Genomic DNA, 27,996 nt, shown 5'->3' with positions numbered 1-27,996 from the left:
GACCGGGTATACTCAAGAATAGAAGCAACATTCCAATATTATTCTGCATTTACAATACCACGATATATCTACAGAACAGCTGAAAGTTCAGCTGATTTCAGCCTTCATACCAACCACATCCCCCGGCGCCAATATCTGCACATTCCCAACCCCATTACTCTCCTCCAGCACAATCCGATACTCATCCTCCGCATACAACGGACTCGTCGCGCGATACTTGATACTCTCCGGCACAAGAGCCTCCAAATCCGCCTCGGTATTTTGAGACCTTGTATCCCTCCACAAATCCAGTATGGAAATGAGGTTCAATGGCCCGTGGACCACAATATCTTTATGTCCCTCGACGTCTCGGGCCCAGGGCACGGAGTAATGGATCTTGTGCGGATTAAATGTTAGTGCGGAGAATCGGAAGAGTGTTACCGGGGTTTGACGGAGGGTTCGTGTGTGCGTGTTGCCGGATGTAGTTGTTATGCATGAGGCGGGTTGTGGTGGTGTCCATTGCTGTGATGACGGTGTTGTTGACGAAGATGCTGTCGATGGAATCGGAAGAGCTTTGCGGAAGACCCAGTTCCTATTCTTCATTAGCAACCCATCCAGCATAGTATACCTGAAAACCTGGGGTAGGGTAAGCGCACCGTCGATCCAAAACAGCAACCCCCTCCTCATTCCTAAACTCCTTCTCAACACCAACAACAATCATCTCCTCCCCCGTCTTCTTCACAACCTTCGGCTCCACACTGAGCACCCTCGTTGTCTCTGTAACCTCCTGTCCAACCCGTAACGGATTCACTCTTCCTTTTGTCCCGCGCGGCCATTGTACTTCCCCTCCAGCCCACATGCGTCGCGTAAATGGCGACGTGGGGTTATATGAAACATCTGTGCCATCCGCCCCGAGTTCATTCTCCAGAAACGCAGGCGTGAAGTATACCAAATGGTACCCCGGTGGTAAGGGTGTTCCGGCCGGGGGCGGGGTGGTGTTATTTGAGAGGGACGAGGTGTTTGGGTAGAGGGAAGGGCGGTTGAGGGTAAGGGTGAGGAGTTGGAGTTGGTTTGCGTCGAGGTTTTGAGTGCGTGTTTGAGGGCCGAGGGATTTGAAGCGTTTATCGAGGAATGAAGATGCGATAGACGACGCGGTTTTGTCGGGGGGGGTGGAAAAGAGCCGTTTGCGGTGGAGATGGGTGGTGCGGAGGGTTGGTCTTAGGAAGAGCATGTTGACGGTGTAGTATTCATGTATACGCTTAAGATGTCAATTGAGGGAAAGATAATGGTTCTTATGACGTTGACATCACAAAAAGGCGTCTCCAAAACGCCGAAATGCGGGATTTTCGGTTCGCGTGGAGAAAGCCGACTCGGAGATCGGTGCATCTTCGATAAGCCGATAGTCATGTAATGTCAAGAATAATGATATTTACTAACTATGTGTATAGACAAGGGCAATAAGGGTATCTACGGTAACAATAAAAACGGAAGAACGGTTTATCACAGCTTCACCTGTCCGCCCTGCAAGCGGTCCCAATCCTTCGTTTCGAAGGGGACGTACTTGTCACCCTGAAGCCAATATACCTTGTCTTGAGCGCTGACCTTGGACGGATCAACTCCCTCAGTACGGAGCACATGTTTCTGCTGTTTGTTGTTACCCGTACCCGGCATCTCCGGCGTCGCACGCAGGAACAGAGGTGCGGCAAAGCGAGGAAGGCCCTTCAAGGCGTGTTGAGCAAGACTTTCAAGGACCTCTGACGAGGGTTCGATCAATGTCGATGTGTTGCCAGAGTCGACCTGGTGCTTGAAGACAACTGCTGCACATCCGGCCCGTCCGTCATGGTGAGGCAGCGTCACGCCGTATACGTTGGCTTCGTGGATCTCGGGGTGCGAGCCCAGCACTTCACCCACCTCGCTCGTTGACACGTTCTCACTCTTCCAACGGAAAGTGTCTCCCAATCGGTCAGAGAAGTACCAGCGGCCATTTCTGTCCCATCTGACCATGTCGCCGGTGCGGAAGTAGGCGTCGCCCTTCCGGATGACATCGCGAATGATCTTGCTCTCCGTGGCCTGGGAATTGTTGAAGTAACCCTGGAACTTCTCCTTGGGATCGGACGCATCAATGGCGTACAGCAGCTCACCCGGGTCGCCACGGAGCACCGCCTTGCCAAGTCCTGTTTTAGGATCACGCCATGGTTGCTGCGACTCCTGGTCCACCTCGACGACAGCCAGGCCACCGCCCATGATCATTTCGCTAATAGCACCATTCCGGCCAATCGCACCCGCAGCGAAGTCGTTGGATGACAGGTTCCATGACCCCGAAGTGCCTTCTGTGGCCGCATAGAATTCTGCAACAGTGGGGACATTGTAACGTTCCTTAAATTTGTTCCAGATGTCGGGACGAAGACCATTACCGAATACTATCCGGACGTTGTGCTTCTTGTCAAGATCTTCTCCCGTGGTAGGATCGATATCGGGAGGTGTAGCCAAAATGTACCGTAACGTTTCGCCAACGTACTGGACGACTGTTGCACCATTCTCACGCGCATCTTTCCAGAAGTTCCGCGCAGAGAATTTGCGGCCGATGATGAGTGTGCACCCACCCTGCAAGCAGGTCATGAAACCCAGAATCGAAGCAGAGGAATGATACAAAGGCATGCACTGTGTTTTGGTTAGTTCAGCATGCATAGAAAACAATGATATAGACATACAGTAAAGAACCGATCCTTCCGGCCAATGCTCAACCAGCCGTTAGAAAACATACTGCCAAGCCAGCACTTCTTCCAGCTGACAATAGCAGGCTTAGGAAGACCGGTAGTGCCACTGGTATAAATCAACGCGGCCATATCCCGGAGCGTCTGATCCTCGCGCACTTTATCATCCTCACGAATGGCCTCTGTTTGGTTGATTTGTTCCTCTACATCCGGAGTGAAGAAGACCACCTCCACTGATCCCTTTTCTTCGCGGAAATCGGGGGATGCAAAGATCTCCATTTGTTCTGGCGGGAAGTTCTTCCGGACCTCCTCATCGACAATCAATAACTTTGTCGTCGACACGCGAACCGAGTGTGTCAATGGCTTTCCAGCCAGGTTGTAGTTGATAAACGCAGGGACGGCGCCGATGCTCCAAAGCGCGAGAACGAAGAAGATGAAGTTTGACGAGTTCATGAAATCGATGGCGACAATATCTTTTGGCTTCACGCCATGCACAGTCCTAAGCCAAGTTCCGTAGCGCAGCACCATCTGGTATGTCTCATGGAAGGTCCATGTGCGTCCGTTGTAGACGAGGAACGGGTCGTCCTTGGTGCCGGAAGCGAGCGCATGGTGCTCCAATATGTAGAACAAATTCAGTTGACCGTTCCAAGCAGCATATCTGGACTTTGCGATTCCCTTGAGGAGCGACCCGACCAATCCTATGTCGTAAGAAAGCGACCATCTGGCGTTGAGGTAGGCGAGAGCAGAAGCGGCGGCGGGAACAGCAAGGCTCAGGGGGAGATCTAACCGGGAGTATAGGTGGTTAGCATGATTTTGATCAAATGTAAATCACATCCTATCAATAATTCTCACTCACCTGGTAAAGAGGGTAATGAAGGCATCGTGAGGGCTATTGGTGCAAGGTGTCGCAAAAGGAGCCGAACGGGGATTTAGCTGTTTCTTAAGGGTAGGTAGGGTCAGCTAGAAACAAAGAAACACCATCTAAACGGCCGGAATGATAGGATAATATGTATTAGAAAGAATGTAAGAGGATCTGCAGCTCCACGAGAGGAGAGGAACCAGGTCGTTGGTCGCCGAGGGAGAGAAACTGTTGAATATGAATGACGACGAGCCTCGGCACGTTGACCGATTCGGAGAAATCGGAATATGGCAACAATTTCATTGTTATGCAAGATGGCCAATGATCCAATGTTATGACTCTGTACAAAGTAGCTATTATTTGAGTTACCCAAAATTGGGGATTGTCTCAATAACCGGAAACGTCCCTGCAAGGCCTTTGCCTTACCGCGTGCATACACATGGCCCGATTATAAATCGCATACTCTGGAGCTCAACAGACATATCGGATCCCATAGAGCCTTCCCTTTTGCATCCGTTCATACTTGAGCATTGCTTTTTTTTTTTTTTTTTTCTGCCCGTTTCTGGCATGACAGTTGTCGATGTCATGTGATGGAACGTGGCAGCTTCATCTTTCCGAAAAGAGTATGCTGCACGCAGCCAGTTCACGGAGGAAAACGAAAATAGACCGTTGTCCTGGAGGTTATTGTTCTGTGAACTCTCAATTCGACATGATGCTATTTCTCTATGCTACCGGAGCAGACCTGGTCGTTGAATACTTGAGGCATAAAGCGAGGCCTCGCTACCCAGCACAGGAGGATGTGAGATGACAGCTGAAAAGCCCATGGATATCCATGCCCCTGAGAAGAGTTTGGCAGGTTAGATATATCTATGATCTGCCATAAATCTGCCTTATATGCGCCACACTATTCATGCGCCTCCTATGTTTTCTATGGGGCGTCAATACGAGGCTGTGGACGATCACCTCCAAACCAGTCGTTTATTCTGTCTTTTGGGCAAGAGTGATTTATTCTTATGCCTGACCGCTCAGACACAGCCTGTGAACTGTGGATTTTGAGATTCAGCTGACTACGACTCTTCTTCAGCCTTGCGCATTTTAATTCTGGCGAGAGATTTCTTCAAATACTACTGGCATATTTCCCCAACCAAAGACTTGCATACTTTCTGACATTGTACCTTGATTTTTCTTGATCACTTTCCGATATTCGCTGCAATGAACCAGAATATTCTCCTTGTGCCGCTTCTCTGGCTGCTGGCGACAGTAGTTCCCAGTCACGCCGCCGCACTCTTCCCCATATCACGGTCCGCCTCTGCTTACGTCCCCAATACACCATCGCACGCTGCCACCGTCTCTGATAAGAACGAACAACCGCCTATATCCTACCTCTTCCCCAGATCCATGTCTCCACGCTCAACTTTTAACTTAACGGTCGGCCTTGCTATCGGCCTCGGCCTTGGCGTCATCCTTCTCTTCGTTGTTGGCATTCTGTTCCGAATGGCCATCACTCGTCGAAGACGGGACGAAGCGGTGGCAAGGGCAGTGGAAGCATCCGAGGCCAGGAACACTGATGCACTAGCAAGTGGCGCCGCAATGGGTGAACTGGAAGCAAATAAGACATATAATCAGGCTATATATCAGGCACCGGCGAATGGGCCGTTCCAAGCAGCATCAAGTGAAGTGCATGAGGCACCGCAGAATGAGCGATATGAGCTGGCATGATCAATTACACGAAATCATCCGCTTTTCTCTATACGCTACCATTAATCTCGAAAGGATTTAATGGATTCTATTTCTTGCTGAGAATACGACCGTCATGTACTTTTATGCAACCAGTCAGAATACAAATAATGATTAATCTCCAATGTGCCACTTGGCTTAGATAAGATTGACAGCCTCATCTCCATAATATGATATCATCCATATAGCATATGATCTTGCTCTTCGACACGGAAAAATTATGTGGATGCAGCAACAAAAAGACTCTGCAGATTGACCAGGAAGCCCGATACATGAGTGAACGGCATCCTAATGGATCCACATGGCTTAGAAGCGAATGGAGCAGATATGGGGCAGATATCGGATTATAGAGCCGTCGAATGACAGCATGACTCTTTTTCACTATCGGCACCGCCATCTCTTTCCTTTCGTTATTCGACGCCTAACTGGCGTAATAACGCAGCCTAGGTTAGGGCTTTCAGGACCCATTAGCAAGAGAACCCGAAACCAAGACAATAGAAAGCGATAGAAATTAAAAGACTATCATGCGGTCTACCAACCTCATATTGCCGCTACTGGGAAACTCGACACCTAATAATTCAGGTCCGAGGCTCGCTTAGGACGGATATTCTCGTCTTGGCTTCCCATTCGGGTAAGTCCTCTGAGAGACTCGGGAACCGGGAACAAGGGCTTCTCGGGAACATTTACTATAGAGCCCGTGAAGGATATCCACACCAAACCATGGTACCATCTGTTCTAAAGAATTTATATAGTCACGCAAAAGTTCCAATAGAATAGTGTCCCACTAGCAGTCTGTATAGGCCGATTGTCATCCTGTATACATATTGCCCTGTCTCCAGCGCAGCATAGCATCCGGATCAAAGAACAAGGAAAAAACAGACCAAAATGCCTCTCTCCGTGCAGCACGTCCAACGGGACGACCTCCCCCGAATTCTCGACATCTTCTGCACCTCTATGTCCTCAATAAGCCTCCTCGTTGCCACAGGCGACGTTCCCAGCCTCAGCGGCCTAGACGAAGCCTCCACCGCCACCGCACGCGAACATGCCATCACCCGCTTTGCCGAAATCCTCGACAGCTACCCCAAAGTCCATTTCATGAAGGCTGTGGACGACGAGAATGGTGATATCGCGGCGTTTGCCATCTGGTATTTCTTTTCGGGACCCGACGGCGTGGCGGATTGGAAGGCATATGTGGAGACCGGGGAACGGTTAAGGGTTCCTGTGGGGTGTGATGCGGAAGCATACCGGTATGGATGGAGCAAGATCCATGAGAAGTATCAGGAGGTTTTCGGTGAAGGGAGAGAGCATTTACGTAAGTACTTCACTGCGTTACTCCATTGCCCGGATGATGTATGGCTAATTGTCGGCTTAGATCTCGGACTCCTCGCTACCCACCCGGGTCATGAACGTCGCGGTGCCGGTTCCAAGCTCCTGAACTGGGCTCTCGAACAGGCCGATGAGAAGGGTCTTGAATGCCACCTTGAGGGCACACCTACCGGCTATCCGTTGTACCGCCGGAAGGGCTTTGTCGATGCCTTTGGGGAAGGTAACAGCCTCCTTGACATTGATGTCAGTAAGTACACAGGTAAAGAGGGAGACATGGTGGATTTGACGGCTATGGTTCGGCCTCCTCAGAAGCGGTCATAAAGATAGAGATGTGAAAGGTATCAAGGATGGTATAGTGTTCTTCATAGATCTGCTGCGCGTTGTATATAGATTTCGCATGTAATAGACTTGATAGACGTGATACTTGAATGAGTGCTCAGATTAAAGAATTGACGAAACAACCAAGCTCTAGTAGATCCCTGCAATTCACATGACAATACATGGCGACTTCCCGAATAGAAAAACATGATGCCTTGGATTTTCTCTGACTTTTTTATCTATTTCTGATATATTGTTACTACTTCCACCAATAGCCGAGTTCGGTATCAAGTTATCTTCATTTATGATGTGTAGTTAAGCTCTGGCTGGCCACCGTCTGTTTGTCAGACGCTGTACAAGGATACAACCTGCATATAATTATCCTCGTGTCCTTTCGAATCCCGTTCAGCCTTATTTACAGCCCTGACCCTATGCCAGAGCTGACATCCCGCAGTCGTGCGTGATTACTTCTATTATATGGCATGTCCACTGTGCCAACACGATGTGGATCCATCACAGCCAGACTATTACCGAGTTATGCCTCTTGATAGCGAGAAAATGACCGTTTTCAACGAAAAGCCTGTCTGCGGTGAATACGATTATATCAAAATTGGCGACCTCACAATTGACCCCGGGCTATGCTATCCTGATCTTGAATACATGCAAAAGGCTTGGTGTTTACACACGAGGTGCCTTGCATTTGTTGACCATCTGCCACTCGCAAAGTTATATATTCTTCTGGATTTGGTTGAGCCTACTTTTCTTCGCAGGCGAAATGAGCCAAAGAGTCGATATGGTGACTTCTACTCTCAGCCTATTCAAGAACAAGACCCCATACCAGCGCCTACTGTATCCCCCTCTAGGCAGATGACAAAGAGTCTCTGGGAAGCTTTACGTCATTTTTTTTTTCACTGTACTATCTAAAAGAAAGGAGCAATTGGATAGCCCATCATCACCATTGTCACCAACGCCATACAGCCGAAGTATCAGTCATGACTTTAATTTCATTTAGTAGCAAGACGTAAGAAAAGAAAAAAAAAAAAAAAAAAAAAGAAAGAAAGAAAGAAAGGTTCCAAAAGTGACAGCAATGTTTCTACCATGTTATTACTGTTTTCATTTCCATTGCTGTTACTGACTGTTACTGTCCCGATGATGATACCCCACCGTAAGCACTAAAAAACTTCTTATCATGTTTGCTCCAGGTACTGTTACGCCATCACCAAAGAGAAAAAAAGAAATATATCAGCCTTGGATAGATATCCAATGATCTACAGTTCCGGGCGAGCTGCCAAGGAAACGCTTACATGCGTCGGCATTTTGATTAGGGCTACATTCGATAACCTTAATAGAGCCCGCTAATGTCTCAAGCGGCTGCCACGAGTATGCATAGTGCATATATGCACATACGTCAAGGAGGGAAAATATTCTGTGCTTTTATCGCCGGTACTCCGTGCTATCCATCCACTTTTCACAAACGGATGGCTTAATGAAAATATTCATTGAGAGTGCTAGGGGCATTCTACCGTATTCGCCAATACCAACTAACGCTTAACCATGATAGCTCCGTACTCGAACAAAAGACTTGTTGACGCAGTTAGACTGGGAGCCGCCCTTTTCACACGTCAGAGCACCCACGTAGATAAGGCTGACCGCTTGTCATGTTGGCACAGTTCCTCTCGGATATGTCCGAGAACTAGGACTTATGATACTCAGGATCCAATAATACAAAGGTTGAGCTTAGTGGCCATACATGTACCTAATGAAATTCTTCCAAATTAACTGCCAAGGAGCGATGTGGCCATGATGAGCATCCCTGGTTTCTAGGAGAGAAATACACCCGAGAACAAGTACAGGCCGTCAGTCCTACTGCGATATAGAACCGCCTAATTAATATCCCGCTTCAATCGCGATAATACCCAAGAATACTCTGAAAAATGCCCCTGATCTCATCCATTTGAGTATATCGCAGAGCTCTACCTCCGATTACCTCAAGAGTCCCCCCAGCACCAACCTTGAGGAACTCAATAGCAAGGGAACCATCGCTCGCCAAAGTCGAAAAGGCATAGCCATACTGCCTTGGGCGTTGCCACCGTGAGCCGTTGAACGTGTTCTCCGCGACTCTACTAACCAAGTCCTGTCGCATATCATCAATCTATTGTGTATGGGAGATTTCGCCACACATTACGATGTCCAAATTCATGATGATCGCCACCTCGGGGGTGTCCTGGGGTTCATTGGGGAACACTTCTTTGTTGAATATTCCAATATCGGGGTGGGAGTCGGCAAATAGTTCTTCGAGATATTTCACGACGAACGAGTGGATGTCTTGGAGATTGTAGCTCTGGGTATCCATGATGCCTGTCTGTACGGCTTATTAACTAATTGTCAATAAAGGTCAAATGAAAGCCAGGCTAACTAACCTGAAGTGTGACAATACACAGATGAGTCAAAAGAGCTCTGAGATACTCTCGTCTGTTGTAAATGAGGAAAGAGAAAAGGGACTTCTATAAAGCACTTTTAATCGCCTGTATCTCTTCAACCTGAGCCCAGCTTACCCCTCTCCAGTCCACTACACAATGCAGTCTTCCGGGACGGAGTCGCAAATGTATGCATGGTATGCCACGGGATCCTTGTCGTGCTTGCTCCAGGTCTTGCCATGCGCCATCAAAGCATATAAAGAAAGCCATTGAATAGATGTCCGATTATCTACAGTTCTGGGTAGCCAAGATGATGATGGTGAAAGGTTTACATGCGCCGGCATTCTTTTAGGTCTACATTCGATAACCTTAATAGATCCCATGGTGGCTGAACGGATGACTCAATGAGATCACCGTAATGCCGATTAGTTAGCCGTTCTTGTTAATTTCAGCATAGGCTCGTTTTGGCTTGTCTCGTCAAATTGAATAATACCCCGGGGTGATGAGTGTCACTAATTACTTCTAATCGGTTATAGTGAAACAATCTATGCTTCCATAGTCTTAGTCTTCCTTATACAGCAAATTTAAGTAGTGGGTTGAGTCGAGATGACTACAAGTATTCGAGGTATGTAGTTCGTAATAGAAGAAGATCCTGTAGAGTTCAAAAATTCTCGGTCATCGTTGTTAATTCTAATGCATGTGTGTATTTCAGTTGAAGTCGATATTTAATGGCTGCCATCAGTGGTTTGATATCAATCTCGCATAGGTGCTTATGTACAAACACAGACCCGAGGCATATAACTAAGTAAGAAAGGGGGATTATTTCTTAGCTGCCGGGACATCTTCATACCCTTCCTCCATGAATGACCGCAGCGCCTCCAAGCCCTTCTCCAGCACGTCAGTCTCCTGTACGAACCCAATACGGACGTAGCCCTTGAATTCGGTACCTTCACCAAAGCAAAGACTTCCCGGAACGAACATCACACCAGTTCGTTCCTGGAGCATATCACAGAAAGCTACATCATCCACAGGCTTGCCCAACTTGTTAAACCGCACAAACGCCACGGTTCCCGCGCGTGGTTTCACCCAGTCACACGCCCAGCGATGCGACTCAATGAACTTCTCCAGGATATCAATGTTCTTCTTTGCTAGCTCGATGTTTCTCTTGAGTAAGTTGTGAATGCAGCTCGGGGCAAGTGCGTAGCTGGCGATGGCGTCATCAATCTGGCCCACGGAGATGGTTGTGTAATCACGCGCTGCGGCGCAAGTTTCGATGAGAGAACGGTTTCGCGATGCTATCCAACCCACGCGGGTACCAGCCAGACTGTAGGACTTGGACATGGAGCCTGTAGTAATGGTGTTTTCGTACCCGAGTGATAGGACGGACGAAGGGAAGTCTTTGTCCATGGGGCTGATGGAGTGGAAAAGCGGACGGTATACCTCATCGGAATGGATGATGATAGATTTCTCGCGGGCAATGTCCACAATGTCTTCCAGGGTTGATTGGGGGATGATGGCCCCTGTAGGATTTTGAGGGTTGCTGGCTCAATGTCAGCTTATTATATTCTCAGGTTAAACGAATAGCACGCACTTGATAATAATGAGTTTGGTATTCGGCCTAATGAGCCCCTTCAACTCATCGATATCCAACTTCCACCCTTCTTTCTCCTTAGACTTCCACAAGCTCACCTCAGCCCCGAGAGATTCAGGGACCGAGTAAAGCTGCTGATATGTCGGGTAGTGACAAATGACATGGTCCCCCGGTCCAACCAGGGAGTACAACAGCAGAAAGTTTGCCTGGATGGCACCCGCGGTGATCAACACGTTGTCTGCAGGCAATGCGGTCGGGGTTTTCACCGAGTACAGGTTGGCCAGTGTCTCACGCAGACGTTCCGAGCCGCGAATGGGGCCGTACGTCAGCTTGTTGGACAGGTCAACCACGGGAGATGATTTGTCGTCGGAAATCTCTTTGAGATCATCGACGGAGACAGAAGCACAACATGTCTCTGCGATGTTGTACTTGGCTGTGAGTTCATATTTGTCCATCCACTACAGTGAGTGTCAGTAGGCGAACAATCATGCCGATTGCGGGGAATATACCTGTTCGACGGCGAACGGCTTGACGTTGACCATGGTTGCGACTAGCTGATAGAAACCGAGGGAATGATGATGTTGTTGTTCTTGTATTGTGTTGCGTGGTATTGAAGAGGAATAAATATCTTCACCTTGTTCTTCTTCTTCCTTTTTAATCTCTGTCGTTTACAGGGCGCATCGCCAAATCGGGCTTAGTGTCAAACCAGCCAGGTACCAATCACGTGGTTCTCCGCATCGGTGCAGTCGCAGACGCTCTACACTTGGACAGTCACTCTTCTATTCTGTTTCTGACTGAATTTTTCCTTTCCTCTTTCAAACAATCAATATCTGGTATTATCCTGTGTCATTTATAGTTGCTGTTTCGCATGGTTGCCAGTACTGACAGCTATCCGGTTTCTAGGTGCTGTCTTTCCCGCCCGCGTCATCGTCTCCAGCCTCACCTTGCCGACTACATCCATCGGATCCTGCCATCTCTCTCTACTCACTCCTTCGAATACCAACCGCTTTAAATGTCGTCGCATTGTCGATAAAAGCAATACAACATCGAATCTGCCTCACGAATGGTGAATTACCACCCATATTGATCCCGTCTCGGTGATCCTGTCTTCTCCGCTTCTCTCGGAGGTTCCGTTGGTTTCTCCCCGCTTGGCTAGAGAACGAGAGAAACGAAATGCGTTCAAAGTCAACGGTCCGGTTCTCTCTGCTCACCTGGCTGTCGTGGTCAGCTTTTGCAGCAGCATGGAGCAACTATTCCGACGCTCAACTGCTATCTCCGCGATTCTCGGCCTTGAATGACCGTCCTCCCGAATGTCCGCCTTGCTTCAACTGCCAGCTTGACGCTTTTCAGTGTTCCCAATTCGCGGCTTGCGATAGCTCGACGGGAAGCTGTATTTGTCCCCCGGGGTTCGGTGGTCTCGATTGCTCCGAACCGGTCTGTGGTTCTCTGGCCGACTCAAACCGGCCGCTGCGCAAAGACAAGTACTGTAACTGTGAGGATGGATGGAGTGGCATCAACTGCAATGTTTGCCAGACAGACGATGCGTGCAATGCGCTCATGCCGGAAGGAGAAGGAGGTGTCTGTTACCAGCAGGGTGTCACAGTTAATGAGAACCATCAGATGTGTGATGTGACCAACCGGAAGATCGTGGATTTGCTCGGGGAACGAAAACCGCAAGTGACTTTTTCGTGTGAAGCTGAAGAGCACACGTGCAATTTCCAATTCTGGGTGGATCAAAGGGAGTCGTTTTACTGTGAATTGGATACGTGTGACTGGACACTGGAAACCGACTACAACACGAACCAGACGCAATACAACTGCGACAACATTCAGTGCAAGTGCATTCCTGGACGCATGCTGTGTGGCGAGGAGGGTTCAGTTGATATCGGTGTATTCCTTGAGTTGTCTATCAAAGGTCCAGCCAGCTTCTCGTCCCACTCTACCGAGGGTGGCAGCAAAGAAGATGGCAGCAAGTTCGAGGAGCCAGCGATGAATGAGTTGATCTCCAGCATCTTTGGTGACCCAAGCATCTTCCTCAACTGCCACTCTGGCGAGTGTCTGTACAGATCTAGCGTGCCTGGATACGCCCGCCCGATCAAAACTATCAACACCCCTGTCATCGCCGGGGTCATCGCGGGCTGTTCACTCTTCGTCGTTGCAGTGATCCTGGCCGTGTGGTATCTCTCTCGGAGACCGCATCGTGGATACATCCACCTGCCTCTGTCTGATGACTCTGATGACGAAGCGACCAAGTACATGGCGGACCACAAGCCAGCGGCCTTGTACTGGGATAATGTGTCCTATTACCTGAATGGAAAGGAGATTCTCTCTACCATTCGGGGTGCTGCGCCTCCCGGCCAGATCACAGCTATTATGGGAGCTTCGGGTGCAGGCAAGACCACTTTCCTCGACATCCTCGCTCGGAAGAACAAGCGAGGAACAATCCGGGGTGAATTCTACGTCAACGGAGAGAAGCTCAACGACTATGATTTTAAGAATATGATCGGTTTTGTTGACCAGGAGGACACGATGCTTCCAACGCTGACCGTTCATGAGACCATCCTGACCAGTGCGCTTCTCAGACTACCCAGGGACATGAGCCGAGCTGCCAAAGAACAGAAGGTGTACGATGTCGAGAAACAGCTTGGAATCTACCACATCAAGGACCAGTTGATTGGATCGGAAGAAGGCAAAGGCCGCGGCATTTCTGGTGGCGAGAAGCGAAGAGTTGGAATTGCGTGCGAGCTTGTCACCAGTCCTAGCATTCTGTTCTTGGATGAGCCTACCAGTGGCTTGGATGCATTCAATGCATTCAACGTGGTCGAATGTTTGGTTACGCTGACAAAGACCTACAACCGTACTGTTATTTTCACTATTCACCAGCCACGCTCCAACATTGTCGCGCTCTTCGATAGACTCATCCTCCTGGCTCAAGGTCGGACAGTCTACTCCGGCCCGTTCTCGAATTGTCAGCAATATTTCGATGATTCTGGGTACAGCTGTCCTCCGGGCTTCAACATTGCGGATTACCTTGTGGACCTCACTATGCACGCCAGCGTCTCCCGCACGCGCAGTGACGAAGAACAACCGCTGCTCCTGGATGTTCGCAACGACATTCCCAAGACTGCCTCAAGCAGTTTGAGGGCTGTGAAGTCGGTTGCCAGCGCATCGAATGCAAGCACTGCTGAAGACAACTCTAGTAGCGCACTGGAATCGAACCGACGGCCCCGGAACAAGCGACGAGCGTCTCTGAAGCAACGACAAGACCGGCAGCTCTATTCTCGGAGGAAGGACGTCGATACCTCATCTGCTCCCAAGTCAGATGGAGAGGATGAGCACCTGGACCGACAAGCGGAATCGCAGCAATGGCTTCGACTTTCGCGGCAAACTGGCAGCGTTCCACCACAAGTTCTAGATGATCCGGACCAGTTACCGCCGGCTGCTCCAGGTCAAACTGATCTCGACATTCTGATTGCCAACTATTCCAACTCCGATGTCGCTCATTCGGTACACGATGAGATTGTGACTGCTGTACAGAGTGCCCGTGCCGCCAACGGGTCGGCCAATGCGGACATCATTTCAGGCCCTAATGTAGTGGGACACCATAAGAGCTATGCACGGATTAGCCTGTTCAGACAGTTCCTGATTCTCTCGCAACGAACGTGGCGCAACCTCTACCGGAATCCTATGTTGATGCTGACGCATTATGCAATCTCCATTCTTCTTGGTGTCCTTTGCGGCTATCTGTTCTATGGGTTGACTGATGATATCAAGGGTTTCCAGAACAGATTGGGTCTCTTCTTCTTCATCCTGGCCCTGTTTGGATTCAGCACACTTACCAGCTTGACGGTGTTCTCCGCCGAACGGCTGTTGTTTGTCCGCGAGCGGGCTAATGGCTACTACCAACCCATTACGTACTTTGCGGCCAAGGTTGTGTTTGACATTGTACCTTTACGGCTTCTGCCTCCCATTATAATGGGTATGATTGTGTATCCCATGACTGGGTTGATTCCGGCGTGGGGAGAGTTCTTCCGGTTCATTCTTGTACTTGTGCTGTTCAATCTGGCAGCCGCGAACATTTGCCTTTTCATTGGTATTATGTTCCGGGACGTTGGTGTTGCCAACTTGATTGGCAGTCTGGTGATGCTGTTCAGCTTATTGTTTGCTGGTCTTCTCCTGAATCACGATGCGATTCCGGATTCTGCTTTGTGGTTACAGACGGTAAGTCTCTATCCTTCTCTATTTTCGAAGTCCAAAACTAATTTCTACCCTAGCTGTCCATCTTCCACTACGGTTTCGAAGCACTTATTGTCAATGAAGTTACTTTCTTGACATTGGTTGACCACAAGTACGGCTTGGACATTGAGGTCCCTGGAGCGTCTATCCTCAGCGCATTTGGATTCAACACACAGGCTCTCTGGATGGACGTGATTGGGCTAGGTGTGATCTCGGGGGTGTTTATCATTGTCGCATATGGAGCGATGCATATCTTGCTTGTGGAGAAGCGGTGATATCTATACATCTTGAGACTATTTTCTTTTCGCTTTCGTTTTTGCTGGTCTGGTTTTCTGTTATGAATGGATGGGATAATATGAAAATTGGGTTATGAATGACATGCTTAGAGTATTTCACTGCGATGATTCTGATAGAGATTCTGTATATAGCACTGACTCGAATCTCATACTGTTTGCTTTCTACGCTGAAGAAATGACATAGTCGTAGTAGTAACTGTATGGCTGTCATGAGTCAGTATACCCGGTGCAACGGTCAACTGGCGAGACCACCATACATCATCGCCCACCACTCCAAGCTTGGCCATTAATATGCAAAAATCCTTTAAGTTATTGCTTCAGTATCTCTCCCTCGGCCTTGATATCAATATAATCCTCTTCTTGTCCCCATTTAATCCTCTGTTGTGCCCGGCGTCTCTCAACGTCTTCTCTTCTCACCGCCCACCGTCATCCATTTCCGGGTTTATCTCTAAATCACACACTCCGGACGAACTTCTTCCTTCTCTCCAGCCACTGATAGCAAAACCAAAAGCCGCCATTGCCCGCAGCTAGTGTTACACATTTTCCTTCAGTCGCCAATTCCAGCGTCGTTTCTCCTCCTGTCCATTTTTTCCGTGCAAGCAACGTCAACCTCCGGTCAGCAAGATGTCTGGTGAAGCGTGGCTCTATCTGCTGTCAGTGTTGATCAACGCGGTCAACCTGTTCTTGCAGGTCTTCTTTACGATTATGTACAGCGATTTGGAATGGTAAGATATCTCTCCCTTCCATTTGTCTGGGTCGAGTGTGGTTCTGGTTGGCTTTGTGGCCGGCGGTTGGTCGTGTGTGGGGGAATGAATATGTGGAATCTCGGCCAGGAACATTGGAATGATTGTGACGAATTGAGCTCGTGGGCTGACATTCTTCTTCTTTTTTACCTTCTACAGTGACTACATCAACCCCATTGATCTCTGCAACCGTCTCAACGCCTACATCATCCCCGAAGCCGCCGTTCACGCTTTCCTGACCTTCCTGTTCGTCATCAACGGATACTGGCTTGCTATCATCTTGAACTTGCCTCTGTTTATTTTCAATGCGAAGAAGTGCGTCTCCTTCCCCATTTGGATACTTGACGAGAAGTTGGTCTAACATGGATTAGGATCTTCGAGAACCAGCACCTCCTGGATGCGACCGAGATCTTCCGCAAGCTCAACGTGCACAAGAAGGTAATCTCTCCTTGCTATGTCTCTGGTCTAGTGGGCGCATTGGCTAATACCTTGGGAATAGGAATCGTTCATCAAGCTTGGTTTCCACCTCCTGATGTTCTTCTTCTACTTGTACAGCATGATCGTTGCCTTAATCCGCGACGAATCGAACTAAACTCGTGCAAAAGCCGACCCCCATTATGCGCAATGACTGTTCCGGTTCGAAGTGCATGATATGTGTTCCGTACTAAGTCTCGGTACTCGAATCAAGTGGGAAGAATTCAATTGAAAGCATTGTGGTTTCTGGCCACAACGCTTGTCTAATAATGATCATGGGTATTATGTGTGAGAAAAGAAAAGGTCACGAACTGCGATAGACGACCGGTATGAAACGTTGGAGTTGTGGAGGCTCTTTGGGGGAATTGTTGAGCTGGAGTTCGGAGATGATGATGACACTGGAAGGCATTGCTGTTGCAATGTCTGTCACGATTTCCTTGATCTTATCTGTGTTCTCTTTCTTCATCTTCTATTTGATGTCTTTTTATCTTGCTAGCTTAATGTTGTATATACCTCTCGAGCGTTTGAATGAAGAGCGTACGATACCCTTGGTGTCTGTAATTGTGCAGTAGCATACAGAAGCAGTCAAATGACACATTACGATCAAATATAGACCTTTAAGTTCAATATTCGTACCTTTTGTGGTCATGGCTACTGCTGCATCTACGCGATGCGCTCTTCCCGACGCCCGTAAAATTCCAGACTCCGACATTCTCTCCAACAACAACAACCACCACCTTTCACCACCACAACCACAACTCGTCCTTTGTCGATTGTGACGCGATTAGAGATAATTCTCTACGCCGCGAACAAAATGGCATCGTTACTCGGGGCAGCCTACGATTCCAGCGACGATGACACGACTACCTCGAAGCCTCAGTCGGAACCAGCGACCAAGATTGTCGCGGCGCCTGAAGTGAACACAGAGGTTTGGTCTCCTGGTTTCTTATCTTTTTCTCTACTGCTCTCGACATAATGGGCGTATGGTATCTAACAATTCACAGGACCAAGCACACATGCAGATGATGCTAGCCAACACCTCCTCGACCGCGCTAACCTACAACGCCACCTACGATGATATCTCGCGACCATCTCAAGGACCTTCGAACCCGTTCAAACCCGCCGGTTCGACTGGTAACCTCAAACGGAAGAACGTCCCGACCGGTTTCGCCGAAGAAGCAGCCATCAGTGAGGCCACCTTTGCCACGCAGCACCGCACGTTTCAGAGTCTGGGATACACGCGGAATCCGGGCCTCCCGGGGCATTTAGTGGGAGATATGGATAGTGCTGCGCAATATGGGGGTAGGGATATCGTGCAGATGAAGCCTTCCAAGGAAGCGTCTGCGGCACTGCGCGCTAAGAGGCAGAGGAAGGGCGATTCAAGTATCGTGGAAGGTGATGGGGCGTATATGGGCCCGTGGGCGAAATATCAGAACGATGACCAGGTTTACGAGGAAGAGGCGGCTGAGGTGGACCGGGAGCTCGCCAGCGATGAGGAGTATGTGGAGGTAGATGAGGATGAGGAGGGAACGGCGGCGATGGCTCCGTCGGAGATGCCTGCTATGAGCAAGCAGGCTACGGATTACCAGGACGATGCGTCGAGGGTGGAAACGACCGAGTTCCACGGCTCGGAGCAGTACGACTACCTGGGAAGGACGTACATGCATGTTCCGCAGGATCTGGGTATCGATTTGCGGAAGGACATTGGGAGTGTCAAGAACTATGTGCCGAAGAAGTTGGTACATACTTGGAAATCGCATACAAAGGCTATTACGTCCCTGCGGTTCTTCCCTGGTGCTGGACATTTGTTGCTTTCGTCAGCTGCAGATGGAAAAGCTAAGATCTGGGATGTGTATCATCAGCGCGAGCTTCTGCGGACGTTCTCTGGTCATTCTAAGTCGGTCAATGATACGGACTTCCACCCTACTGGTAAGACGTTCCTTACGGCGTCTTATGACCGCCAGATGAAGCTCTGGGATACCGAATACGGCAAGTGTATTGGCCGGTACTCGACTGGCAAGACACCGCACGTCGTGCGCTTCAACCCAGGCCCAGAACACTCGCACGAGTTCCTTGCCGGTATGTCAGACAAGAAGATTGTGCAGTTTGACACTCGTTCGGGCGAATTGGTGCAGGAGTATGACCACCACCTTGCCGCGATCAATACCCTGACTTTCGTCGACGAAAACCGCCGTTTCATCTCTACATCAGACGACAAATCCCTGCGCGCTTGGGAATACGGCATCCCCGTACCCATCAAGTTCATCGCAGAGCCGTACATGTTCGCTCTCACGCGCGCGGCACCCCATCCAAATGGAAAGTATGTTGCTTTCCAGTCCGGCGACAACCAGATCGTCGTGTACGGTGCTACGGATAAGTTCAGGCAGAACCGGAAGAAGAGCTTCCGGGGACACAACAACGCCGGATACGCCATTGATCTCAAGATCTCGCCCGACGGACAGTTCATCGCGTCGGGTGACAGTGGCGGTTATGTGTGTTTCTGGGACTGGAAGACGGGCAAGATGTATCATAAGATTATGGCCGGTGGAAAAGAGGGAGGAGGGAATGCCACGACATGCTTGGACTGGCATCCTCAGGAGACGAGCAAGCTTGTTACTGGTGGATTGGATGGTGTTATCAAATATTGGGATTGATTTTCTGTTTATACATAGCTATAATCACACTTGGTTACAAACAACCCTTTTTAAGGAGCAGGGGTCTTGGGCTTCAAAACACCCCTCTCCAACAACGTCTTCAAAAGCGTCACAATTCCCTTGATCGCAATACCAGCAATCAAATCCCCATCCCCAGAATCCGGATCAAACTGACAAACCACCAACGCCTTCGGCAAGCTAACCCTCTTCCCCACCACCTCCAAAGACCGAACCAAATCCCCTTCCAAAAGTCCCCCCTCGGACGGATAATCATTCACCTTGCCGTAAACCCCAGCATCAAGAACATCCAAATCAAGATGCACAACCGCATCCCCAAACGGATCCTTCTCAAGAATCTTCTCCAACTCAGCCCCGAAGTCCGTCCGCGGGTTCAGATTCCCGCCCCAGATCGAATCCATACCCGCCTCAACAACCCGTTCCCGCTGTAAGTCGGATTGATCGCGCAAGCCAACGTACAAAAGTCGGTTCTGGTTCGAGCGGTAATCGAATGGGTTTGACGGGTCATACCCCGGAACCGTACTCATAAGCTTCTTCCAGCTTTCCCCGCGCAGCATGGAAAGACCCATCGCATCAAAATACCCATTCTCATTGACATCCGGGGAATCGAGATCATCATGCGAATCAAAGTAAATAAACCCTAATTTCCCCTCTTTCTTTTGCCCCTGCACCTGTGCCTTCTCCAACCCACAAGCAACAGCAACACTAGCCATACAATTCCCCGACAGCACCAACGGCCAGGTACCCCTCTCCACAGCCTCCGCGACAGCCACAGAGGTACGGCGCATAACCTCAAAACTGCGACCAATCTCGCCCTCGAAGTTGTTGACGCGAGGGATCTCGTGGGTTTCGATAGTTAGGCCGAGAGAGGTGAGTTGTGGGAGGAGGTTTTGGGAGAGTATGTGGTGCGGGCCTTTGCCTACGCGGTGGGCGTGGAGGCCGGTGTGGAAGGGGGAGATTATTAGGGTTATTGTTGACATTCTGGTTTGGTTTGGTTTAATGGATTGGGTTTGATGGTGGTTTGCTATGTCCTGGGGTTGTGATATGGGGTATATATATTTGAAGGTTTTGGAGGTGTTCGTTGGAGGTGTTCGTTGGAGGTGGGTATGATATCTATTGACGATAGTATGGAGTAGGTGTAACAAAACAATAAAAGTTAACACTATTTTTGCCCTATGTACTAAAAACTAACCAGTCTACTAGTGCATGATTCCGTATATCCCTGCATAAGTTTGGTTGGCCCTCTCTCATAGGATGCCGAAAATGTTCCAGGCCCCAAATTTGCAGTAGTCTCAGTAAACATTTACACTAATTCTGCTCTTTGAAATTCTACTGGCATTGCCCACAGTGGATTGGCCTATCAGGCCAGTGCGTGAAGCCACTAAATTCTGACCTGCTTGATACGGCTTATCGCTGCTCGTAATCGTATTCTATGCGACTGGAAACACCATGGGAGACCACAGCTCGACTATGTATGGGCCTGGTATGCGCATCTCTTCTTTGATACAGGATATATCGGATTTGGCGACTAACTTCGTGGGTTAGCCAGCTCTGGGAGCAGCATTGAAGGTGCGCAAGGACCTCGAGAAGGGCGGGAAACAGATCGATATCCTTGTCAACAACGCCGGGGGCTCCATCTATGCGCCTATCGAGACCAGCACCGAGAAGGAGGTTCGCGCCCAGATGGAGACCATGTACTTTGGCTCGCTGCGCCTGATTCGCGCAATTCTTCCTCACATGCGTCAACGTCGATCTGGTGTGATTGTAAACATGAGCAGTGGTGTCTCACTCGACGGTATTCCAACGATGGGGGTCTATTGGGGGTGCTAAGGCTGGCCTGGATGGTATGTGGAATTCTACGCTAACATATATCTCTTTTGTTGGACTTTGTAAATAGCCAACAATGTAATATAGCTCTCACCAAGATTCTCACCAAGATTCTCGCCAAGGAGGTTGCTCCCTTCAACATCCGCACATTGACTGTTATTCTGGGTACCTTTAACACCAACATGTCCAACTCTGTCGTCCTAGGAGACCCCTCTCCCCGACGACTACAAGGGTACCTTCACCGAGCAGGTCCAGGGGCTCCTTTTGAGCGGGAATATCAGCCCCAAAGGTGACAAAGACAAGTCCATGAAGGCCCTGTACCAAGTTGTGGTTGGCGAAGGCGTGGGTGAGGGATATGAGGTTGAGAAATTGTTGCTACTGGGAAGCGATATGACTCCTCGCCTGAAGGGGGTCCAAGATTATCTCGGTCACGCCCTGGATGTGTTTGGCCTTATGACCAACAATGTTAATGTGGATAAATAGATGCGCAGTTACTCTCGGATAGGACAATCTACAATGTTATTGCTTCTGTGCTGACCACAAACAATACTGGGTATAACACTTGCCAGAATGCCAGTATATGAACATTAATTCATAATTTAGAAGTTCACAATGATAAACGCAGACCAAAAAAAGAGATGGTCAGTTTCCAACCAGTAGGTTGATGATGCCAGCGCTTTGATGAAGGATGGCAAGGGCAAGGGTAAGAGGGAACAGCGGCCAGAAGGAATATAAGGGAAACGGACATGGGGTTGACACAATAGCATGGTACATTTTATTGACTGTACAGTAGTTGTGAGCATATAGAATCCATCCGTAAAGTGAACTTATTAAACAGTACTTTTGCCCTATGTACTAAAAACTAGCCATCTCAATCCAACTCGCCACAAACGCCAACCTCCGTTGCCGATCCGCCGCCATCCGTTTCGAAAACTCCTCAAAATTCAACTTTGCCCCGGTCCCGCCCCGCTCCTTCGCTTCCTGCTCAACCTGGTTCAGGAATGCCCACCGGGAAAGCATCCGCGGTGTTGGCCGGCGGGTTGGCGATGCTTCTTCTGTCTCTAGTGGGAGGGTGGAGGTTGAGGCGGTTGGGGCTGGGGGGAGGGGTTGGATTGGTGAGGGGGGTTGTTTGGGGGCTGTTGCTTCGGCTTCGGGGGAGGATGAGGGGAGGGAGGAGGGTATGGGGAAGGAGTTGTTGGGTTGTAGGCGGAGGCGGAGGGGGAGGGTGGTTCCTTCGCGGGGTGTAGAGAGTTGGATTGGTAATTCGTTGGGGCGGTTTTGGGGAAGGGTAGGGTCGTAGTCGGGTGTTGTAGGAGCGGATTCGTCGTGGGTTATTTGTAGTTCAGGAGTTACCGGGCGAGGAGCCGGCTCGTCGAGTCCCTCGGAGGATTCAAGTTCCGGCATGTCCTCGTAGTCCTCGTCTTCAGTCTCCTCTCCCTCTCCCTCTTCTTCTTCTTCTTCTTCTTCTTCTTCTTCTTCTTCTTCTTCTTCTTCATCTTCTTCCTCTTCCTCTTCGTCGTCATCCGGTTCAGCGAGATGGATTGGCCTGACGTCGTCATCAGGAACCCTGAATCTTGGGGGAGGAGCAAGTACAGGACCACCAGTCTGAGAAGGCTCCAGAGGCGGACTGTCAACTGAGTATCCTGTTCGTTCTAGCAACTCGTCGAGGGACCTCTGTTCCACTGCGGCACGATGCCTGCTTTCAGGTTCATCTCCCGTGGCCTTTTGCCTGTGTGGATCGGTCTGCTCAAACAGCTCAATCTCGCCCGCCCAAATTTTCCTCTCGGTACGTGTCCGATTTACTTCCATGAGCAGGTCTTCCTTGGGTTTAAACAAGATGTCGAGCAGCTCGTTGAACCCTTGCTGCGTGACCTGGTACAAAACCTCCTTGCCCACATCTCGCTCAACCTCGGGGATCTCGAAACCACCCCATCGTTCTCCGACAGGAATACTTCGAGACGAAGTCGTAGACCGGATCTCATAATCATCAGTGAAATCATCCTGGAATCGGACCTTGGATGAAGACCGCGAGCGGGGCGATGGCGGGTGCGACTCTGAAGCTAAATTCTGTTCATCGATGGCATCCTCATCTTCGTCTTCGTCGCTCGAACCGTCATAGTCAGGATCTCTCTGGTATCCCTCGGGAATTGTAGCACCGTCTTCTTCATCGGTGTAAAACGCTCTCCGCCGCCAGCGCTCGTCAATGCCGTAGCGGCGAGCTTCATCAACTCGCCTCTGGTCATCATCCCGCATGCGGTGGTAAACAGCCGTTCCAATTCGTGCTCGGTCGACAGGGTCGGTGATCTCTTGAAGAGGAACCGGGGCGCCAAGAGCGTTGATGACATCCTCCTCGAGTATGTGTTCTACCGGCGGCCAATGGTCACTGGTGATCGATGAGCTCGACGCATCCTCAGACTCGCTATCTTCCTCATCTTCATCCTCGTCCATATCTTGACCTATGCCGTCGACCCCTGGGTGATGGGAGTCTGTGGCCGAAGCCAGACGAACAGTAGACGGGAACATGGGTCTCACACGTCCAAATTGCCCACGGACAGCAGAATCTCCAACAACACTATAGCGATCACCAGTATCGGAGCCGTCATGTCGCAGGACACCCTCATTATCCATGACCTCCATATCGCCTTCCCGGTTGATGCGCTTTCCTTCGCCGATTCTCGATGGCTCCCCGGAGGGAATACTGCCGGGGAATGCGGAACTGATAGGCTGGCTACCCAGAACCACATCCCGCGCACCACCTTCCAAGAAGTCATCTTCCAAACCGGCGACCATATCCCGTGTGAGTTCGCGGCTAAGAGCGTAGTATGCCCGGAACACACGCAGGAAGTCTTTCCGTTCCACGAAGCCGTCTCCATTGATATCATATCCACGGAACACACGGCGCAGGCGTTCATCGTTGCTCTTGTTATTGAGACTAGCAAGACCTCTCAAGAACTCCTCAAAGCCAATCAGGTTATCGCTGTTGGTGTCGTAGAATGCAAACATGCGATCGTAGATAAGACTAGGAGGAGGCGGCCGGATAGATGTGTTGGGCACAAAGCAGCGATCAAACGTCTTGCGGTCAATAGCCATGTACAGTTTGTTAGGATCATCCGGCCACTCGTAGTTGGCAAGACAGCGGAACTGGTCCCACAGAGCATCCAACTCTGTATTTTCAAAGCCCGTCCCTTTCATGAAACGCTTGGCCAGATTCCGCGGGAGGCTGCGAGGAAGCATCGCCGGTTTTCCGGGGTACCAAACGGGCTGAGACTGTCGAGGGTTTCCGAGGAACGGCGCAGGGATTCTGACTTTGTAGAACAAATGCGTCTTGATGTGCACCTGCATCGCTTCACACGTCTCGCACAGGTCGTAGTCGATGCAATTCGCACATCGATACCGAATGCCTTGGATGGGCATGGCGTTGCAGCTATTGCACGTAACTCCTCGATGAATATACCCATCCTGCCGCGACTGGTCCTCTGCGATATGATACAGCAAGTTGAGCAGATTCTGGCCCTCCCGCGTAGGCGACGTGTCATTATTCCCATCTCTCCACGAAAACACGCTTTGGTCATCCACCACAGTATCAGCATCCATATTCTGCGCGGGCACTGAAACATCCGGAAAAGTCGACGTCGACAGCGTCACCCGCTCCCCATTCTGTCTTCTATGCCGTAGTTCCTCCCCATAATTACTGTTCTCATTGAACTGCGCCAGCGCCCTCTCAACCCCAGCCCGCGAAATGCCCCGCCGCTGCAACTGCTCCGACAAGTAATTCCTCTCAGCACTCCCGTCCTCCAACACATGTTCGGGCGGGAAATCCAACGCAAGAAATGACTCCAAAAACGTATCCTCCATCATCTCGCGCATCCGCTCCGCATGGGCTGGCGGCACCCCAACTTCCTCCATCAACTGGTCTCGCGTCGCCAGCAGCGACGGCAGCAGGCCACTTTCCACCCGTCGTCCATCTTCGGTTTCGATTCGGAATGTACCGTAGACTCCGTTTTGGCGCTCGAGTTGTTCGAGATGTGTGATTGCGCGGTAGGAGGGTGTCTCGGTGACATCGTCGGGGTCGTTTCGTCTCCGGCGGACGGCGTTTCGGCGGCGGAGGGAGGAGGATGTCTGCTCTGGGGTAGGGGAGATGATGTTATTATGGATGTAGACGAGGGCGTAGGCTGCTACGACACCGGTGAACAGGTAGAGCAGAGGGCGGTATCGCGAAAGCGACGTCGGGCCCGAGTGCGACTCTGGCATGGTGGAGGGTCAACGTGCTTTTTTGGCGGTCAAGGCACTGGATCCATTGTCGAGGATTTGGTATGAAAGGGAAGGAAATAGCTGTATGTATTGCTATTTCTGTCCCCGGAATTTAAGCGGTATTTGGACTGGACGAGGCTGAAGAGGTGTATGTGTGAAGAATAATGTTGCACTGAATTAAATCTAGCCCAGCGGAGACCGCCTTCTGCATGAACGAGGATATCGATAGTTTACTATGATATAGTTACATATAGTTCTCTAATTTATTTGGATGCTATGAATAGATTGAATTTCAAACTTTTTTTATCAAACAAGTCGCAGACTCAGAAGTACTCATAAATACAAAATCAGGGCAACTTCTATATATATCACCACCTCCGACATACATCCCTCAACCAGATCCTCCTTCTCTCCTACCGTTTTTCTTTTTCTTTAGTTCGTAAAACGTTATGGTCTTTAGTGCATCATGCGAGACAAGTTTCAACGGTTAAGCCTCTTCTCGCGGATGAAAAAGCTGCTCAAAAGAGCAAGGATTACAATGCCAATCATAAATGCGAACCCTTTGTTCGTTGCCCAGCCATAAGAGCCGCGAACGATCCTGGCGACTGCCGGATCAAGGGTTCTGATGTAGTCAAGACTCTGTCGCACCCCGTCCACGATCTTATCGATGTCTTTGCTGTCATGCAGCGCGGACCTCAGTCGAGTTCGAAGGAGTTGCTGGACCACTGTGGAGGACAGAGAAAGCCCAATCACTGATCCTAGCGAGCGGAAGAGATATGAGCAGGCAGTAACCACCGCTTGATCCTCAGGATTAGCGTTTGAGACTAGAGTACTGGTTAGCAAGATCACAAGAAACAGATGAGCTGTTTAGGTCACTCACTCAATGCAATCAATGTCGTCGTGACACCAATGCCGTTTCCAAAAGCAGATATAACCATAGACACGATCATACCAACTGTGCTGGGCACTGCACCGCCAGAGAAAAGGAAGACCCCGGTGATTCCAAGAGTAAGGGAGGTATAACCCGCCACAGTTAGCCAGTAGTATTTTCCGGTCCATTTCATGACAAATCCAGCAAAAAGAGAACCGAAAACACCGGTGCAAATACTCGGGAGGAGTCGCAGTCCGGACACAGTGGCAGAAACACCGTCAACCGCCTGGAAATACAACGGGATGTAGAAGAGTACCGCAATCCAGCTGCCAAAGCTAGCAAAGTTGCAACCATAATTGGCGAAAAATGTTCCGTCAAAGATGATGTATCCGGGAGCGAAAGGTTCTGCTGCGAAGTATACCTCAATGATAACAAAGACAATGAACAGCACCACAGAGACCGACAAAGACGCAATTGTCAACGGCATGGTCCATGACACATTACTTCCCCGGTCGAGGCCAAGAAGGAAGCCGAGCACGGCACCAACAAGGACAATTGCTCCAGCGAAATCGACACGGCGGAGCTTGGCCTTCCAATGTGTGTCTTCTTGCACTGGTAAGTCCAACATTAACGACACCGCTGTAAATGCCATGATGCAGAGCGGCGCTTGCGCGATGAAAGCCCTGTGAGTAACAAATTAGACGAATGCAACTAAAGCGCCAGTTTAACATAGAATTCATACCAACGCCAGCCGATAAAATCAGCCAAGATACCACCTTATCCGATAGTTAGTACAGAGCAAAACCTTAGTGAACAAGAATGACCTACCCAAGGGTGCACCAATTCCTGCACCGGTGGCATAGACGATATTGATAATACCCTGCCATACTCCTCGCTCACGTAGTGGAACAAGATCACTCATAAGGATACTAACAACGGTGGTCATACCACCTCCTCCAATACCTTGGAAGACCTATGATCTAGTCAGCCATGATACCATAGCTAGTGCTACTGAAAAGACCACATACACGCGCAGCAATGAGATGCTTGATATTCTGTGATAAGCCACAGAACAAACACCCCATCCCAAAAATAGCATACGCAAATAAGAGACATTGTTTTCGGCCGAAAATATCACTCAATTTGCCGTACAGGGGTTGAAATGACGTGAGTGTCAGGAAGTACGAAGTGGCTATCCAATTGGTCAAATTGAGGGCCTTGAGGTCACTTCCAATCTGACCATAACTGGCCATAATAATAGTCTGGTCTGCCGCAGATAGGAAAACCTAGTATTCTGGTCAGCACATTTCCGCAAGGAAGAAGTAGAAGATACATACTCCTATAGAGACTGCCGGGACGATGTACCGGAGAGCAACATTCTTGGCTTGTGCATCTCCATGTCCTCCAGTCTGCTGCTCCGAATGAACACCTTCTTCACCTTGAACTCTGGAAATTGCCCCCGTTGAGGGAGGGAGAGCATTGCTCTGTTCTCCGAGCAACGGGGAGGTCTCTGTCGGATTTCTTTCCGGTGCCATTTGTGCGCGTGTCCACGAACGAAAAATAATCTCTCAGTAGGTCAGTCTCAAGTGCGCCAGCTGTCCATCATATAACTATCGCACCCCAAATGACTCAGCGGACAGGAGGTTGTGATAAAGAACGGTCAAGGCGAGCTGAAAACAGTGACT

The 27,996-nt window shown here is 49.7% G+C and overlaps 8 protein-coding genes across 8 annotated transcripts; 4 read left to right on the top strand and 4 right to left on the bottom strand.

The window, feature by feature from the left end:
* Nucleotides 1-24: 24 nt before the first annotated feature.
* ASPGLDRAFT_41340 (hydroxyacyl-thioester dehydratase HTD2) lies at nt 25-1,263 on the bottom strand. Its single transcript, XM_022545386.1, has 2 exons — nt 636-1,263; nt 25-571 (listed from the first exon to the last, which is right to left on the bottom strand). Exons 1-2 carry the CDS (start codon nt 1,208-1,210, stop codon nt 88-90), a joined length of 1,059 nt encoding a protein of 352 aa, XP_022406028.1. The 5' UTR covers nt 1,211-1,263; the 3' UTR covers nt 25-87.
* Nucleotides 1,264-1,479: 216 nt separating this feature from the next.
* Nucleotides 1,480-11,483, bottom strand: ASPGLDRAFT_62881 (putative long-chain fatty acid transporter; the record flags this gene model as incomplete). Its single annotated transcript, XM_022548592.1, has 6 exons — nt 1,480-2,640; nt 2,691-3,475; nt 3,546-3,549; nt 10,191-10,890; nt 10,942-11,399; nt 11,451-11,483. The coding sequence occupies 6 exons, from the start codon at nt 11,481-11,483 to the stop codon at nt 1,480-1,482; spliced, it is 3,141 nt and encodes a 1,046-aa protein (XP_022406027.1).
* A 631-nt stretch (nt 11,484-12,114) lies between these two features.
* ASPGLDRAFT_115417 (putative ATP-dependent permease ADP1) lies at nt 12,115-15,452 on the top strand (the record flags this gene model as incomplete). Its single annotated transcript, XM_022539689.1, has 2 exons — nt 12,115-15,162; nt 15,216-15,452. 2 exons carry the CDS (start codon nt 12,115-12,117, stop codon nt 15,450-15,452), a joined length of 3,285 nt encoding a protein of 1,094 aa, XP_022406026.1.
* Nucleotides 15,453-15,741: 289 nt separating this feature from the next.
* ASPGLDRAFT_41334 (cornichon family protein) lies at nt 15,742-17,246 on the top strand. The gene is made up of 4 exons (XM_022545385.1): nt 15,742-16,198; nt 16,376-16,531; nt 16,588-16,654; nt 16,716-17,246. Exons 1-4 carry the CDS (start codon nt 16,098-16,100, stop codon nt 16,806-16,808), a joined length of 417 nt encoding a protein of 138 aa, XP_022406025.1. The 5' UTR covers nt 15,742-16,097; the 3' UTR covers nt 16,809-17,246.
* A 258-nt stretch (nt 17,247-17,504) lies between these two features.
* Nucleotides 17,505-19,344, top strand: ASPGLDRAFT_62878 (WD40 repeat domain-containing protein; the record flags this gene model as incomplete). The annotated part of the gene is made up of 2 exons (XM_022548591.1): nt 17,505-17,618; nt 17,695-19,344. The coding sequence occupies 2 exons, from the start codon at nt 17,505-17,507 to the stop codon at nt 19,342-19,344; spliced, it is 1,764 nt and encodes a 587-aa protein (XP_022406024.1).
* A 50-nt stretch (nt 19,345-19,394) lies between these two features.
* On the bottom strand, nt 19,395-20,342 carry ASPGLDRAFT_31060 (arginase family protein; the record flags this gene model as incomplete). Its single annotated transcript, XM_022544003.1, has 1 exon — nt 19,395-20,342. The coding sequence occupies one exon, from the start codon at nt 20,340-20,342 to the stop codon at nt 19,395-19,397; it is 948 nt and encodes a 315-aa protein (XP_022406023.1).
* A 469-nt stretch (nt 20,343-20,811) lies between these two features.
* On the top strand, nt 20,812-21,672 carry ASPGLDRAFT_54022 (uncharacterized protein; the record flags this gene model as incomplete). Its single annotated transcript, XM_022548059.1, has 4 exons — nt 20,812-20,845; nt 20,912-21,157; nt 21,277-21,344; nt 21,394-21,672. 4 exons carry the CDS (start codon nt 20,812-20,814, stop codon nt 21,670-21,672), a joined length of 627 nt encoding a protein of 208 aa, XP_022406022.1.
* Nucleotides 21,673-21,849: 177 nt separating this feature from the next.
* ASPGLDRAFT_71077 (uncharacterized protein) lies at nt 21,850-27,958 on the bottom strand. Its single transcript, XM_022549534.1, has 8 exons — nt 27,649-27,958; nt 27,340-27,597; nt 27,140-27,284; nt 27,054-27,087; nt 26,321-26,994; nt 25,978-26,264; nt 23,724-25,431; nt 21,850-23,417 (listed from the first exon to the last, which is right to left on the bottom strand). Exons 1-8 carry the CDS (start codon nt 27,844-27,846, stop codon nt 22,045-22,047), a joined length of 4,677 nt encoding a protein of 1,558 aa, XP_022406021.1. The 5' UTR covers nt 27,847-27,958; the 3' UTR covers nt 21,850-22,044.
* Between the last annotated feature and the right edge of the window lie 38 nt (nt 27,959-27,996).

Source organism: Aspergillus glaucus (genome assembly GCF_001890805.1).
Source record: "Aspergillus glaucus CBS 516.65 unplaced genomic scaffold ASPGLscaffold_1, whole genome shotgun sequence".
Classification (NCBI taxonomy): Eukaryota; Fungi; Ascomycota; class Eurotiomycetes; order Eurotiales; family Aspergillaceae; genus Aspergillus; species Aspergillus glaucus.
This window is presented reverse-complemented; position numbering and strand designations above follow the sequence as displayed.